This window comes from Aegilops tauschii, chromosome 3 (assembly GCF_002575655.3).
Source record: "Aegilops tauschii subsp. strangulata cultivar AL8/78 chromosome 3, Aet v6.0, whole genome shotgun sequence".
NCBI classification, from domain to species: domain Eukaryota; kingdom Viridiplantae; phylum Streptophyta; class Magnoliopsida; order Poales; family Poaceae; genus Aegilops; species Aegilops tauschii.
In genome coordinates, this window is record NC_053037.3 from 587,156,502 (window position 1) to 587,173,632 (window position 17,131).

At 44.9% G+C, this 17,131-nt stretch overlaps 3 protein-coding genes across 3 annotated transcripts; 2 read left to right on the forward strand and 1 right to left on the reverse strand.

The window, feature by feature from the left end:
* The first annotated feature begins 681 nt into the window (after positions 1 to 681).
* Positions 682 to 5,230, forward strand: LOC109762452 (eukaryotic peptide chain release factor subunit 1-2-like). Its single transcript, XM_020321314.4, has 2 exons — positions 682 to 891; positions 1,769 to 5,230. The coding sequence occupies exon 2, from the start codon at positions 1,882 to 1,884 to the stop codon at positions 3,202 to 3,204; it is 1,323 nt and encodes a 440-aa protein (XP_020176903.1). The 5' UTR covers positions 682 to 891; positions 1,769 to 1,881; the 3' UTR covers positions 3,205 to 5,230.
* Positions 5,231 to 10,117: 4,887 nt separating this feature from the next.
* On the forward strand, positions 10,118 to 13,454 carry LOC109762469 (eukaryotic peptide chain release factor subunit 1-2). Its single transcript, XM_020321328.4, has 3 exons — positions 10,118 to 10,320; positions 11,549 to 13,006; positions 13,116 to 13,454. The coding sequence occupies exon 2, from the start codon at positions 11,578 to 11,580 to the stop codon at positions 12,886 to 12,888; it is 1,311 nt and encodes a 436-aa protein (XP_020176917.1). The 5' UTR covers positions 10,118 to 10,320; positions 11,549 to 11,577; the 3' UTR covers positions 12,889 to 13,006; positions 13,116 to 13,454.
* Positions 13,455 to 14,108: 654 nt separating this feature from the next.
* Positions 14,109 to 15,140, reverse strand: LOC109762451 (uncharacterized). The gene is made up of 5 exons (XM_020321313.4): positions 15,061 to 15,140; positions 14,819 to 14,951; positions 14,603 to 14,674; positions 14,366 to 14,509; positions 14,109 to 14,265 (listed from the first exon to the last, which is right to left on the reverse strand). The coding sequence occupies exons 1-5, from the start codon at positions 15,125 to 15,127 to the stop codon at positions 14,109 to 14,111; spliced, it is 573 nt and encodes a 190-aa protein (XP_020176902.2). The 5' UTR covers positions 15,128 to 15,140.
* Positions 15,141 to 17,131: the final 1,991 nt, after the last annotated feature.

Consider the following 17,131-nt stretch of genomic DNA (forward strand, 5'->3'; position numbering starts at 1 on the left):
AATGGATGTTTGTCACTAAAGCGGTCGACCCTAATCCCAAACTGATTCCTCTATATATGAGGAGTGTCTATAAAATATGAGTATCTATGTTTACCCATCTTATATTGTTGCTAGTATTTCAATGGGGCTTTTCCTCTATAAAGATAGCACACACATACACGTATGAATCTCCTAGGCGTCTTGTTCTCCTGATCGAGCACTGCTTCAACAACGACTACTATGATAAACATCGTCGAGCAGTAGAGAGGATGAACAAGGAATATGACGATATTAGTTGTCTTGGGTGGTGCCATCGGTAGGTGGTTGGCGGCCGGATCCTTCACACTCTGGCATCGACTTCTCCTCCATGGGCGTTGGTCCCACCGAATCATAGCCTTGGTGATTTCCCGGTCGCAAGCAACAAAGTCGGGCCGGCTTCGGTAGTGGATTGGTGGCGGTGGCAGGCTGGCAGCGCGCCATCAGCTCTTTCTAGGTGCGGAGGATCGACACTTTCTAGGGACACGACGATCGCAACCCAACCCCGGTCAAGGACCTGGATGCAATTTCTTGTTTTCTTTGGTGTGCTTTGCAATGCTGGAGTTTGCTTTACTTTCGGAAATAATTCAAAGTATCAGGCAACTTGGCAAGCACGGTACTACCAAAGGAATAGTTCTTCCCGTTTCCAGGAGAAAATAGAAAGAAGTGTCCTTGCGGCCGGGTCAAGCAAGCTGTCCCGTACCGTATATATAAAGCTTCCCGACTTTTCACCTGCCGGAATCGAACTACCGTCCGAGCTTTTTCGCCCTCCGAGTTTCTCCCGTCGGATTCGAGAAGACGCCGAGCTTTATCTCGCCATGAAGCCGAAGCAGCCTAGCTCCCTCCTGCCGCACGGCGGCGAGTGCTCTCGCCAAGGTAACAACATCGGTCGCGCTCTCCTCTTCCCTTCTAGCTAGTTCCATTATTGTCGTGAATTACTAGTTTCCACTTCCGATCTAGTCCGTGTCGCTGGTCGATTTGAGGCGTGTTTGATCCCATCGGCTTTTCGGGGAGAGGGTAGAGGTTCGATCATGGCGGATCCGCCGCCGTTGGAGGGGGCCGCTGGCACCCGTTCCGTCTGCCCCTTGGTTCTTTTTTTTCTTTTTTTTTCTGGAAAGAAATTAATCTCTTCGCGGGGAGGATTAGACCAGTTACGACTTTATCCAGCAGTGAATTTCCATGGGAGACATTGAGGTGATGGATTTGGCGTGCAATATTTCTTTGCCAGATCTTCTCGACTCAGGTAGTCGTGTCTGAATTTTGGGAGCAGTCATTATGCAGCTAGTACTACCACCCCTCTGAACATGTGAATTTAGGGGTTACTACTAATACTCCTGTAATCATCAACTCGGTTATTGGTCTCTGATCTTGTATGGTACTGTATATAAATTTTTGATAAGCTAATGATCTTACGAACACTATCTGTGCTCTGTCTGAAAAAGATTTTATGTTCAGTGCCTCTCTTACTCTTGTCTTTGGCCTCAAGTTTTTAAATCCTTACTAATTTTTCAACGTTTCCCTTTGATTATGTAGCAGTTACTACCTGCAATTATATGTCAGCACCACTTTTTTTTTCTTTGTCTATCATGAGTTCATGACTGAATGTTCATATACCTTATTCTTGGGAAGAATGAAATTTGTAAGACGTTTTGATTATTTATTGCCACTTCTGCTCCTGGAATAACATGTTACACAGCCGTCTAGACGTTCTCATTAGCATTCTTATACATATACTGAATGTTCTATTTTATAGGTGAAGGCAGTGGTAACAACACAACCAATGTGGATAACGACAAGAACGTCGAGATGTGGAAATTCAAGAAGCTGATCAAGTGACTAGATGCTGCCCGTGGAAACGGGACAAGCATGATATCGCTGATCGTGCCACCCCGTGATCAGGTCTGTCGAGTCACCAAGCTGCTGGGTGATGAACATGGGACTGCCTCAAACATCAAGAGGAGAGTCAACAGGCAGTCTGTCTTGGCAGCTATTACCTCTGCCCAGCAAAAGTTGAAGCTGTACAATCGACTTCCCACCAACGGATTGGTGCTCTACACCGGCACCATTGTCACCGATGAGGGGAAAGAAAAGAAGGTCAGCATTGATTTTGAGCCATTCAGGCCAGTTAACGCGTTCATGTATCTCTGTGACAACAAGTTCCACACCGAGGCACTGCATGAGCTGCTTGAGTCCGATGATAAGTTTGGCTTCATTGTCATGGACGGTAATGGGACGCTTTTTGGAACCCTAAGTGGCAACACCAGAGAGGTTCTTCACAAGTTCTCTGTTGATCTCCCAAAGAAACATGGACGAGGAGGGCAGTCAGCACTTCGCTTTTCCCGCCTACGCATGGAGACCCGGCACAACTATGTGCGCAGGACGGCTGAGCTTGCTACTAGATTCTTCATTAACCCTGCCACTAGCCAGCCAAATGTTTCTGGTCTCATTCTAGCTGGTTGTGCTGACCTCAAGACTGAATTGAGTCAATCTGACCTGTTTGATCAGCGCTTGGCAGCCAAGATACTGAAGGTTGTCACTGTCTCTCATGGTGGAGAGGATGGCTTCAACCAGGCCATTGAGATATCTGCTGAAGTCCTCTCCAATGTCAAGTTCATCCAAGAAAAAAGGTTGATGGGGAAGTACTTTGAGGAGATAAGCCAAGACACTGGGAAGTATGTTTTTGGTGTGGATGACACCATGTCTGCCCTTGAAATGGGTGCAGTTGAGACACTGATTGTGTGGGAAAATCTTGATATCAACCGATACATCTTGAAGAATTCTGCTACCGGAGAAACTGTGGTAAAGCACTTCAACGAGGCACAGGAGGCAGATCAGAGCAACTTCAAAGATAAGGCGACATCTGCAGAGCTGGAGGTGGTTGAGAGCACCTTGCTGCTGGAGTGGTTTGCCAAAAACTATCGGCAGTTTGGTTGCGCGCTGGAGCTCATCACGAACAATACAGAGCAAGGATCTCAGTTCTGCATGGGCTATGGTGGGATAGGAGGGATCCTCCGCTACCGGGTTGACTTGAACGCTTACGAAGACCCATCTGATGAGGAGTATGATGAAGGCTTTGAGGAGCAATCTACTGAAACTCCAGTGAATTCAGTCCGGGAGGAGCCTGCCGTAGACTGGAACCAGAACGTTCGATTCAATTTTCTTATTATTGTAGCAAGACGAGAAGACTAAAGAAACAGTGATATGAAGCATGCTGCTGCTGCATAAGTGAAGTCCTCTCAGCGTGATTGGGAGGAATTCTGATCTCCATCAGAAGATTATCCTATTTACTACTGTCATTTTTAGCAAGAAGAATCATAGTTATAAGTTACTATTAAGCGTCTCTTGTGTGATGCTCGAATTTGTGTGTTAAGTTTGTGCGCTGCTTATCCTACATTTATTTGAAAAATAAAATCTATTGTGCGTCTGTTGATCTGATATGGCAATATTTTTGTTCACTTGGCCTTGGATTTGTTTGTTTGAAAATTTGCTGATTTATTTGCTACTGTAGTTTTTTTTTTTTTGCAAGATTACATTTCCCTAGAATTGTCTGCTGATCCTAGATTGTCGGTTTTTGCAAATACTGTGCTGTTTTAACAATTTCGTGAAACTGCTCACGGTCATTCAGCTGGCAAAACCAATTGCTATCAGTTGACCACTTGACCTATATATATATACCGCTACCATTGCCCCTGACTAATAAGATATTCAGTGTGACGAAGAATGCCGTTGGTGCATAAGTGAAGTCTTCACAGCGTGATTGGGTCCATGATAAGAACCAATAATCATACCTATATGTTACTATTAAGTGTCTCTTCTGTTTGAGACTACTTGAACTTGAGTTATGTTTGTGTTTGGTCATTACTATTGTTACTTTTAGCTGCAGCATCTATATTTGAATGTGCTATTGGATAGATGCAGTGTGTCATCATATTTGAAATAAGTCTGTTGTGCGTTCATCTGCCATAGCAATAGTCCTGTCTATTTGGCCTTGCGTTTTATTTGACTTTTTTTTCTCCCTAAAATCATTTATCGAAACAGAATTCGAGAGCTTCGTGCGTGGCTTTGCATCCGCCATGTGCCTTAGCTCAATTTTGGGATCATCATGCCATTACTAAGCTACATGTTTTACATGGCCAACGTGGACGACCAGGGCACAATCGACCAGGTGGCAAGTGACGCCTAGCTTAACATCTATGCAAGTATGACTCGAGACATGATCGAATACAAGAAGAAACAACATGTTACGCAAGGACAACTAAGTATTCCCCCCGCAAAGAAAAAACAGACCACTAAGTATTCAGTGCTCCCAACACTTCGATGCTCCCATACTCCAATGTTTTTAAAAGTTGATTTCATATGTTTCAAAAAAATGTAATTTCTTTTTTATCCACAAGACATGTGTCCATAATAACCTCTAAATAATTCAAATCCAAACTCGAGAAACACATTGAGAAACAAAAAAGACAAATCCAGCAGGAATAGTGTCACAAGAAGACAAAAGCTAAAACGATACTGTTCACATCAAGATATCGTTTTTTGTTTGTTTCTAAATTTATGTTTAATTTTGGATCTGAAATTCTTAGGGGTTGTAGATACATGTCTTGTGAACATCAATTATTTTCTTCCGAATTTTTGAAATGTTTAAAATTAAATTTTGAGACATTAAAGCATGGGAGCTCCTAAATGTAGAGAGCGTTGGATATTTTCCCGGACCACTAAATGCAGTTACCAATTAACCCATCGCCGGACAACGATCAACATCGGTTACCTTCTCAGCCTGACCAACTCCAGCCTCACGGGCGGGCCAATGGGGCGATGCTGCCGCCACTCCGTAGACATCACTGTCTGAGCCGGCCAATCCTTGTATGATGTGCCAGCCGGAAGTCATCGTACCTAGGCCCTGGAGGACCAAGGCCCTTGAAGTGAAGTCGTTGCCACCTGACAAAAAATAGATCTCATAGCCGATGCAACGCCGGATACAACGCTACACCACCACATGCACAACACCCCTAGGAGCTCTGCAACAACGACGAGCGCCACTGCAACGAGGAAGAAGCCACTGGAAAAAAAAGTGCACTGCACCAGCGCCATCAACGACTTGACGCCGACATCTAGAACTACCATAAACGACTTGACGCCAACATCTAGAACTACCAAATCCATCGGCCCCACACGACAGCGCGATCTCATCTTCCGTACGCCCGCACGCAAGGTACGAAAGGACAATTCTATGTGGCGCGGAGACTATTTCTGGCATTAAGCAAGACCGTAGCAACTCTCGCTGCGATCTTCAACAGTAACGGGTCGGCCCACTCGCGCACACTTTTAAAAGAGAATAGTGAAACAGGAGCGCCGCGGGGGGTTTCGAACAGTGGTCTCCTAGATAGATTGCAACAGTGCTAGCCACCGAGGTAGCGTCAGGATTCTGATCAAGTAATAGGACAGGATGGCGAAATGAGCCTGAGTTCCACTTGTTTTGTTTTTTTGTTTTTTTAGTTGTTTCTTTTTTTTTCTTCTATGTTTTTTGCTTTTCATTCTTTTTTCATTTGTTTCTTCGATTTTCTTTTTCTTTTTCTTTTTCTCTTGGTTATTCTGTTTCCTTTTTCGGGTTTCACTTTTTAGTTTCCCACATTTCTTTTGCTTTTCATTCTATAATTTTTTTTGTATATGCCAACAAAAGTTTTCCCTAATACACATTTAACATTTTTCCAATACAAAATTAGCATTATTTTAATACATAGTTAACATTTCTTCTATACAGATTTTTTAGATTTTTTAAATGCTTTATTAACATGTTTTGAATACATGGTCGAACATTTTTCTATACACACCATACACTTTTTTCAAATGCATGATTAACATTTTTCAAATACAAAATTAATTCTAATACATGGTCAACATTTATTCTATGAACATTTAACATTTTTCAAATGCTTTATCAACATTTCCCAAATGCAAGATTAACATTTTTTAATGCATGATCAACACTTTTTATACACATTTAACATTTTCAAATGCTCGACTAAATTTTTTGAAATACTTGTTCAGAATTTTTCTATATGCTTGTAATATTTTCATATACATGATCAAAAGATTTCATCTTTTTTTAATACATGTTCAACATTTTTTCTATACACTTTCAACATTTTTTGAATGTTAATTGACATTCTTCAAATATTTTTTAAACATTTTTTTCAAATGCTTGATTTACATATTGTAAATACATGATCAACTTTTTTTAACCTATATTGTATATTTTTTGTATACATTTTTCATATACATGGTCAACATTTTTTCTATACACATTTAACAATTTTCAAATACATGATTAAAAAATTCAAAACATTACGAAAACTATATTTTGTAATATATATGTTTTGAATTTTTTGAAGCGTAAACAAACCTAAAAAAGACAACAAAAGGTCAAACCAAAAAAAAGACAGTGGCCTCGAGCGAGCTGTGCTGGCCCTTTTAGGCCGGCGCCTACAGCGAGAGCTGACTCTTCTCCTTGGTGCGAGACATACTCGCGCCCCCTGTGAGTAGGGGTGTATATATATTTTTTTTGTTGCAGGGGCGAACACTCCTAGAAGCCCATTAGGCCCAATTTATCACCAGACGCTCAAAATTGTCCCCGGAGCAGCGGGCCAGCGGCCCAGCAATGAACCTATCTGATTGCAGCAAGCACAGTGAGCTAAAGCAGGATTAACACCAAAATAGATTTTGGAACCCCTAAAAAAACCAAAATAGATTTTGGCCGAAAATGCCTCAAACTGATTATCCGACGGATGAAAATACTAATGGCCTGAGAAGGTTGCAAAGTTGTGCAGCTTTAATGTCTCTAAATAAATAAATGTGAACTTATATTAGATTTTTGTGTGTGGGTGATAATTGATATTCTATATACTTAAATAGTTCATCCACACTACCTCTATTATCTTAACATGCACACATACCACTCTATCAAAGGCCCACCATGACATGCATGAGAAAAAAATTCATTATTAGTTGACCCACGCACACATCTTATTTCACCACACATGCCACCACATGAAAGGTGCACTAAACATGCATGATTTTTTTCCCATTATATTATGCCACTTATATATAAAAAAAACTTGGAGTACACAATGAATGTCAATACATTATCAATATATAATATTTAGTTTTAGTTCATACATTATCAATTCAATTATGCATGTTTCATACAACCAAATCACTCAAATATATCGCAACCAATTTCTGCAGCAACGCGTTGGGTATTCTCTAGTTGGATAGAGTAATTAAACCCACATACACAAAAACTAAGGTAAAAACATGGGGGGGGGGGGGGGGGGTGAGGGGAGCTATGATTACAAGTACATGCCTCCAAGTTATTGTCAAAGCCAAGACTAAATTTTCGTCATTGCACCACTGTGGCCCACGTCAATAATGGGCAACATCTAGAAACCCACCCACGGAGGTACTTGCAAGGAACTGTAGAGAAAAGAAAAAGACCAATAGAGAAACAAATCCTGTTGAATCACCATATTAGTAGACCATTGCGTATGATAGAGATTGACAATCAACCAAGCATATCTAGATAGGCATCCACACTAGTATCGCCATGCCAAATCGACGACTTTGTTCCTGAAGGCTCGAGGGAAGAGGTTGTTGAAGAAGACGAAGTTGTCACCACCGATGCACATGGAACCACATCAATAGATGACACAAATAACCAACCTATTATCCTTGACGAAACAATGTACAAAAACTCCAGAGTTCCTCAACAACGCCTCACGAAGCATCATAGAGGCAAGATTAAAGCCGGAGGACTTTTTATTCGATATGACACCGACATCACCCTCGAAGCGCCGTCGCCTTGACCCGCAATCTACTACCCAAAGGACGAGAAAAGATGATCCCATCCCCTTCACTCAGGATGCCAGAGTGAGCGCTGTCACCTTAGATTTTTTTTGGCAGCTAGGGTTTCTTCTTCATGATAGGAGGACCTACGGAAAACCAATGATGTGCTCCTTGAAAACGTGGCAAGTGCAGCGCCAGGAGAACAGAATTTGTTCCCTTGTTCCAATTTCCATCCAAGAGGAAAAAACAAAAGAGAAGCATCTTCATCACGGGCTAGACAGAGTAAGTGGCTGCCCTTCCTCGCGTCGGATAAACGCGTCAAACAAAATCAATGAATATTCCTCCTCTGAAAGCAATAATAAAGAAAGTGCCAACTACATTCCAAAAGAAACGCGCTGACCTAGCCTGCACACCCACCCCCACCACCCGATCCCAATCGTGCATCCCCTGCCCCGATCATGGGAGACCCCTTAGCCCAGACACCTTAACCGGGACCCCTTAGACGTTACCCATGCAATAATTAGCAGTAATAACGGTCGTCATTCAATAGACAGTTACCGATAGCATTAAATTAATCAGCCGTTGGTGTTTTCCTAGCTATGTCCTGTGCTATATAAGGCATGGCCGGTGCATCGTACTGAGGGTTGGTAATTTTGCAATCTCACACACAAGAGCATAATCTCACAACATGAGTAGGGTTTTATCCCTTAGCGAGGGAATCCAAATCTGGGTAAATTTCTCGTGTTTGTTCCCATCTATTCCCATTGCATGTTCATGGCTCCTCCATCGATACCCCCGTACGTACTGTCAGGTTTATTCTGACGGCACATGGTTCAAAATGACGAATGAAAAGCTTGTGATTCGACATAAGTATCGTAAACTCCTACCTAGGAATGCTACCATGTCAGAAACTTGTTTCAATTATGTCTTGGTTTGAATAGGCGACCATCCGACCAGCATTTACCTCCTCCCAAGAAGCGATTACCAAGAGACTAGGGCTTTCCCTCCTCCCATCGACGCCACCGTCAGTCCACCTCGCCGCTGTGTGTGAATAGACGACCATCCAACCAACGTTTACCTCTTTCCAACAAGCGACTACCAGGCTCCTAGGGTTTCCCTCCCCCCGTCGACGCCACCACCGGTCCTCCCTGCCTCTGATGGCCTTTGGGAACATCCAACCAACATTTACCTCTTTCCAACAAGTGACCACCAGGCGCCTAGGGTTTCCCTCCACCCGTCGACGCCACCACCGGTCCTCCCTGCCTCTGATGGCCTTTGGGAACATCCAACCAGCGTTTACCTCTTTCCAACAAGTGACTACCAGGCGCCTAGGGTTTCCCTCCCCCCGTCGACGCCACCACCGGTCCTCCCCGCCTCAGATGGCCTTTGGGCCATGAAGGTGCGAAGGACCCCCCGACCCCTCGTCGGTGGGAGGTATACAACTCTCGTTCTTGGTTGGTTCAGCGTCTTGGTTTGGGTTGTGTGGCGGCAGCAGCGATGTCCCCTAACAGGAATAATGTCGCCCACGTCCAATCCCCGTCTCGATGGTGCATCTAGCGTCGCTGGTGGGCGTGTGCCCCCGTCGAATCTCGCGGGATTTTGGCCTGTGTTGGTATTCGACGGATCTGTTTGGATCTAGTCTTTCCTCATCTTTGCTCGCTTGTCTACAACTTTGATCCTTTCGATCTATGCTTCACTTCGTCGTCGGCGACGGTTGCTGCTGCGGTGCGCCCAGCCACGTGGGGCCTTACCATGACGGCTCCCCACCTGTCTACCGCGACAAGGCTTACTCGGTTTCAGCTAGAGAGGGGCGACGATGACCGTGCACCTTCGTCTTGCTCCAGTGGTTGTAGTCCTCGCTAGGAAGTCCATGAACCTAGCTGCACTTTTTTGTTACTTTTGGTGTCCTTTGTATTGTTTTCGGATCACGAATAGTTGGGAGGTTTCTCCGAAGAAGAAACACATTTGCCATTATTATCCGAAAAAAAGAAACTGTTTCCCCCTTTTTTTTTTTGCAATCATACCAGTTAGGAGCGGTGGAAAATCAACGGCGTGCTCCTAGGCAACTTGGCAGGCACGGCGTGTTCCAGTTTCCAACCACGTCCAAAACAAAAGAGAAGCGTCCTTTCCTCGTGGTCGTGGGTCAAGCAAAGCAGAGCCTGCGTCGGACGCACGCGTCCACACAAAATCACCCAATATTCCTCCAGAAGCGCCCAGACCCGGCTTCCGTCCGATCCCGATCGTGCGGCCCACCTGCCCCGGGCTGCAGAGTCCGTCCGGGTTGCGTTCAGTTGGGCCATCCGAGGTCGGGTTCTCCTCTCCTCCCCGGAGCGGCACATAAAAGCCGCCCGCCCCCCGATTTTTCCTCCTACCGGAGCCGCCACCGCCGCACCGCACACAGATTCTTCCGAGCCAAACCCTAGCGCCGCCCCCCTCCCCTCCTGCCGCCGGCCGCCGACCAAGGTAACCAACCACGCCCGCCTCCCTCTCTCGATCAACCGTATGTGCGTACGTATTTATTCCTTCGCGAGCCGCCGCCGGCGAGTTCCCTGGTCCGCGCCGGCTCGATTACGCCCGTCCGTCCGTGCGTGCCATCGTCGCGCTCGTGCCGCCGTTGGCCGGCCCCGGGAGTGCTCGATCTGACCGCGCCCGGGCCGATCCGCCGCCGGTTTTTTTTGTTTTTGTTTTTTTTTGTTTGGGGAATTGGTCGAGGTCGATTTAGCGGTGAGGATTGGATTAGCTACGATTTGTCTGTGCAAATTTGTCGACGTTTGAATTTTCAGCTTTGGGCGTGTTCGTTGTGCGGCTGCTGGTCTCAGCCCCTCTGAACGTCGTGTGCATTTGGTGGTTACTACTATAAGTTATGCATTTGAGTGCTGGGTCGGTCTGTAGGATAATAGGATCATCAACTCTGCTACACTGTTTTAACTGGTTGAGCAGGCATCCCCTCCCCTGTTTCTTGTTGTTGGTAGAATAGATAGATGAATGCTTCGCTTTGATTGAGGTCCATTTCACAGGGAGTAATTAGATTATTTAATAATTTTCTAATGGGAACATGGAAGATCTTAGATTGTTTGAAATACCTTTTCGAATTATTATGCAGCTGGTAGTATCAGCCATCTCAAGGTGTATATTTAGATAGTTTTGTTTTGCACTTGAGTGCTGGGTCCCTAGGATCCTCAACTATGCCACATGGTTTAACTGGTTCTGCATTTGTACATACATGCGTACAGCCGTAAATCCAATTGTACTTGCTGTCTTCTACATGATTATTATTTCAGGTTGTGGTTGTTTGTCAGTTTCTTTTGTATATATCCTCGCCACTGATATATCTGCGCTATGTCCTATGGAAGAAGATCCCATATTCAGTGCCATTGGAACCATTATCTTTGTTTGGCCTGAAGATTTTTTATTCTTTAATTAATTTTGCCATGCGTCTCTTTGATTATGTACGTCTACATCATTATAAATACTTGCAGCAATTCCTATCTGCCATTGTATGTCCATTAACCTGTTCATCATTTGTTTGTGTTATTTACTTGTCACGACTGCAAGATTGAAAGTTACATTTCTCATTTATATGATGCCTTGATGTATTCCTGCTTCTGTTCCTGCAATAATATGTTATTCAGCTCTCTCAACTGCTCCTATTAGCATTTTTTATACCTACTCTGGATGTTCTATCTTGTAGGTGAAGGCAGAGGTGGGAACACAACCAAGATGGCGGACGGGCATGATAACGACAAGAACATTGAGATCTGGAAAGTTAAGAAGCTGATTAAAGGGCTTGATGCTGCCCGTGGAAATGGGACAAGCATGATATCGCTGATCATGCCACCTCGTGATCAGGTCTCAAGAGTAACCAAGATGTTGGGTGATGAATATGGAACTGCCTCAAACATCAAGAGCAGGGTCAACAGGCAGTCTGTCTTGGCTGCTATTACCTCTGCTCAGCAAAGGTTGAAGCTGTACAATCGAGTTCCCCCCAATGGGTTGGTGCTTTATACTGGAACCATCGTGACTGATGAGGGCAAAGAGAAGAAAGTCACCTTTGACTTTGAGCCATTCAGGCCAATTAATGCTTCCCTGTATCTCTGTGACAACAAGTTCCACACTGAGGCATTGAATGAGCTGCTTGAGTCTGATGATAAGTTTGGCTTCATTGTCATGGATGGTAACGGAACACTTTTTGGAACACTGAGTGGCAACACTAGAGAGGTTCTTCACAAGTTCTCTGTTGATCTCCCAAAGAAGCATGGACGAGGAGGGCAGTCAGCACTTCGCTTTGCCCGCCTGCGCATGGAGAAACGCCACAACTATGTGCGCAAGACAGCTGAGCTTGCTACACAATTCTTCATCAACCCTGCCACCAGTCAGCCAAATGTTTCTGGGCTCATTCTAGCTGGTTCTGCTGACTTCAAGACTGAACTGAGTCAGTCTGACATGTTTGATCAGCGCTTGGCAACCAAGATACTCAAGGTGGTTGATGTGTCTTATGGCGGAGAGAATGGCTTCAACCAGGCCATTGAGATATCTGCTGAAGTCCTTTCCAATGTCAAGTTCATCCAAGAAAAGAAGCTCATCGGGAAGTACTTTGAGGAGATAAGCCAAGACACTGGAAAGTATGTTTTTGGTGTGGATGACACCATGGCTGCCCTTGAAATGGGTGCTGTGGAGACACTGATTGTGTGGGAAAATCTTGACATCAACCGGTATGTCCTGAAGAATTCTGCCACTGGAGAAACTTCTGTGAAGCACTTCAACAAGGCACAGGAGGCAGATCAGAGCAACTTCAAGGATAAGGCAACATCTGCAGACCTGGAGGTGGTTGAGAATACCTCGCTACTGGAGTGGTTTGCCGAAAACTATCGACAGTTTGGTTGCACACTGGAGTTCATCACAAACAAGTCGCAGGAAGGATCTCAGTTCTGCAGGGGCTTTGGTGGGATAGGAGGGATCCTTCGCTACCAGGTTGAGGTGAATGCTTACGAGGACGTGTCTGACGAGGAGTATGAAGAAGACTTTGAATAGCAATCAATTGAAACTCCAGTGAATCCGGTCCGGGAGGAGCCTGTGCTGGCCCGGAACCGGAACGCGCCGCGGCAGGAGGCCGAGGCATCCACAAGCTCATCGAGGAAAAGAACTTAAGGTTTGTACCCAATCGCGCCAGCTCCTCTTCTTCTTCTCTCTTATAAACAAAAGGAATGCCTTGTATTGTGTTCCTTTTGCTAATGTTTGATTCGATGTTGTTACTTCAGGGGGATGAAGAGTAAGACTTGAGAACAGGGGTGATCACCGTCACTGTGTGATGAAGTATGAAGTCTTGTCGGCGTGACATGGAGGAAGGCTGCATTTCTGATCTCTATCAGAAGACTGCCCTATTTAGCACCATCTTTATTATTTAAGAATAAATCATAGCTATAAGCTATTGTCCGTGCCATCGATGTGAGTCTTGAACTAGTCTGTTAAGTTTGTGGGTCATTGTCGCTGCAGCTGTCCTTTATTTCTCTGAACCAAAGTTGTGATGCTTCCACTACATTTGAACCTGCTATTGGATAGACACAGCTATGTCTATGTGTCATTATATTTGAGATAAATCTGTGTGCTATGTACTCTATCCACATGTATGTTGATCTTCCTTTATGTTTGCTCATCGTCGCGTGCAGAGTGTGCATGCTAAAGATTTTACTGAGCATCGGAATTTGTTTTGGTTCGAGATTCCTGAAGCACTGTGTGCTATTTTTGTGGCTAAGATAAACCAGAAGGATTGTTTTCTGGTAAATGTGCACAGAAGGATTCATTATGCTGAAGTTGCTGCTAATAATAATGGACTGAACAAATGTCTACAATAGCTCAGGCTGCATGTTCAGTTTGCCTTGAAAACAGTTTTGTTGCCATCAGTTTCAGAACGGAAAAACATTCAGCTTATTCTTACGAAAGTTGAGGTTGCCCTGCTGCTCAGCTTGTAGCCTTCACTTGAGCGTGTCCTGGATGACCGTCGCCACTGCAAATGACGCCAATTGGGGAATTCTTGTGAGCACAAAGCAACAAACCTCTAGCTGTATATGTCACATAGATATACAAATAAAATGCATCCTACCTCTTTGTTTAGATGATCTGACAGTGCCGGTGAGATTGTTTTGGGCAACATCTCTGCGTGAAGATCAAAGATATCGCGTCAACCGGTCGTCACTGGGAAAGGAAGGAAGAAAACAGATGCAAATTGTGGTGTGTGAAACGAACTCCATTACTCACAGCTTAGTCAAGTCCCCGACAAGAACAAGAGAGAGGACCTCCAGCGGCACCGTGCCGGTCAGCAAGTTCTCCTGAAGCTCCAACCTGACAATCTTCGTCAGACGACCCAGCGACGCCGGTATACCTCCTGCAAGCTTGTTCCGATGGATCCTTCTGCAGAGAGACACCAACAGGTTATTTTCAGCAGTTGGAGATGATAGGTGTCTTAGCATCTCGCCGTCTGAAAAAGAGCTTGTTGTAGCAGGACTCATACAGGAAACGCAGCGACGCGATGTTCCCAAGCGATGCCGGTATCGCGCCAGTGAGATGGTTGCTGTAGAGATCAAGGCTGATCAGTCTCCTCAGGTTTCCCAGGGTAGATGGTATTGGCCCACTCATTTTGTTCTCATACAGCTCCCTGTGAAGATGAGAATGTCATTCTGTACTGTAGGGAAACTTTGAGTGTAATTCGACACGTCTGCACTCTGCAGCAAGTTGCAGTACAACTTACAGGTATCGAAGGCTCTTCAGTTGGCCCAGTTCAGGAATGAGGGGGCCTGAGATGCCCGCATTCCCCAAATCCCTGCACAGTAAGGAAGAACTCAGGTAGTGGAACTTTTGTCCAAGTCACAAGGTTCTGAATGTCGAAAAGAACTACGATCAAATCAGTTTCGGCCTTGAGTTCAGAACAAGGAGGAGTGAAGAAAAACATGGGTGGCATAAATACACTCGGACGACGGAGTTTTCGTTGTTGCAGCTGACATGAAACCAATAGCAGGGATTGGCAAGGGTCGGATCCCAGCTCTGCAGCACACCGTTCGGGTCATTCCACGCCTGCCTTTGCGCGTAAAGTATGTCGCCTCCGGATACCAACAAATTGTGTGTAAATCAGCAGGAGCAGCACAAAACCTTTGAGCAACAAGGAAGTCACTTGGGGAGACGAAAAGTAATTAGCATGTATGTATGTACCTTCAGTGTTGCTGCTGGCGATGGCCGCGAGAGCAAGGAGGAGTGCTGCTCCAGTCTGAGCTGACATTGCTGGAAGGAAACCTGAGGTGTATTGGGTGGGCACACTGAAACGCTAGAGGAGAGACGGGTCCTTTATATGCAACAATTCCACTGGGTAATCAGAAGCTTTCACTTTCTGGGTCAGCCTTTGGCTCTTCTCTTCTATTGACCGGCTTACCGTGTTAACGGAAGAATTTTGTTGCAAACGGCCGCGGCTCATGTTCTTTGTATAAAAGAACACAAAATTTTGGTACTTCAACTATAAATGGAAATTTAGATCAGGTCAATGATCTAAATTTCCAATTATAGTTGAAATGACATGTGGCAGGCATAGACCAGGCCAAATACTGTCGCGGTCGCGGCTCACTGACAAACACATGGCAGGCGGTGACACGTTACAATTATAAACGGTCGCGGCTCATGTCAAACACGTGGCTGGCGCATTCTGTCGACGAGAAGTTACTCTCAAACCAGGGTCTGGAGTAAAAAAAAACTCTTGAAGTAGGAACTACTCATTTTTTGTCAGTGAACCAGTCATTGTCCTGATGGTTTGTAGAGGTGCTCACGAGTCAAGTCAAGAGCTTTGAATGTGATTAAACCTTGACGCCAATTTTGAGCCCCGAAGCAATCTTCTCGCACACGCATGCTCTTTTCTCAACCTTTTCTTTTTTGCGAGGAGGTCTTCTCAGCATTTCGTAGTGGCAGATTTCACAGCGCAACATCAGCAAAATGAGTGCCCTTGGTCTGTCTTGGTCCTAATACATTAGTCAATTATCAACTTTGTAGTAAAAGCAATTATCATCTGTCTTGTGATGTAGTCAATGCTTATCCTTAATTAGGTTAACTTTTGTGTGATAGAAGACACTGCTGGCTGCTTGACGTCAAAGCAACTGAAAGATTTCTGTAGTAGTTTCCAATGGCGCATGCATGCGCCCAGTTCTTGCAGTCAAAAACTCAGAATATATGTGGCGAAGACGATTTTAGGATTCTTGGTATTATGTGTTAGATTTGAGAATTCTTGGTATCCTATCGTTACTGAAATTCGGGTGCATATATAGAGTTTACTCTCACATACTCCCTTCGTAAAGAAATATAAGAGTGTTTAGATCACTAAAGAAATATATATTTTTTACAGAGAGAGTAGCTAATTAGTGATGAGGGAGAGACAGCAGCCTATAAAATGGATTGGTCTCCTCCTTGTAGCACGAGAAAAGAGAGACAGAGTGCGTGCTAGGTTGTGTTTGGTTGCCATTGTGAACAGTTCCTGCATCGCATACGCTTCTCAACCTAGTTTGGTTGAGCAAAAACATGCCCTAATACGCCATCTACAGCAGTTTTGTTGCCTGCATCTAGTGTCCCTGCATTAGGTAATACGCAAGTGCACTTTGTTTGGTTGCCTGCATTGGCCCAAGCGGCACATGAACACGGCGTTTGGTTGCATACGACGTACATGTTGTGCTTACCTTGTGCCCTAGTTGGTGAGCTTACCCACAATGATCACACCTAGCACACCAATGCCACAACACAACAATGGCGATGAACTGGGCGAAGATGATGAAGTTCTTCAGCTTCAGCCCAAACTGACGATCCACCTTGACACCTCCAACCTTGCCACTGCCAGCACTGCTGCCTCCGTGCTTTCGCACCCAGTCGGAGTAAGCTTGTTCTGTTGCCTGCCTAGTCTTGAACCCTCTATGGCTGCTGTTGCTATATGATGCCACTTGTACACTCGCTTCTTCCCATGAACTATAAACCCCTGGAGCCTTACCGATGAACACGGCATACCACTTGCCCTAGCAATGCACAAGAGCAAGAGTTGAAGCAGCAAATCAATGGAGCACACAAGTAGCAAGCAAAGTAGCACACAAACAACAATGAAGCAGAAGAGAAGAAGTAAAGCATGCATGATCATACAACATAGCAAGTTCTACCTAGCACTACCTTGGTGTTAACCTACCACCACATCCAAAAGAGGGTGTCGTCCTACCACCGCAGGTTCACCATCAGCGTGAGGGGTTAGTATATACCACCT

Coding starts and splice junctions, on each gene's coding strand:
- LOC109762452 (XM_020321314.4), top strand. CDS start 1,882: ATGATATCGCTGATCGTGCCACCCCGTGATCAGGTCTGTCGAGTCACC.
- LOC109762469 (XM_020321328.4), top strand. CDS start 11,578: ATGGCGGACGGGCATGATAACGACAAGAACATTGAGATCTGGAAAGTT.
- LOC109762451 (XM_020321313.4), bottom strand. CDS start 15,127: ATGTCAGCTCAGACTGGAGCAGCACTCCTCCTTGCTCTCGCGGCCATC. Junction 14,510..14,602: donor CTGAAGAGCCTTCGATACCT/GTAAGTTGTACT, acceptor TCATCTTCACAG/GGAGCTGTATGAGAACAAAA. Junction 14,266..14,365: donor ATCGCGTCGCTGCGTTTCCT/GTATGAGTCCTG, acceptor GTCTCTCTGCAG/AAGGATCCATCGGAACAAGC.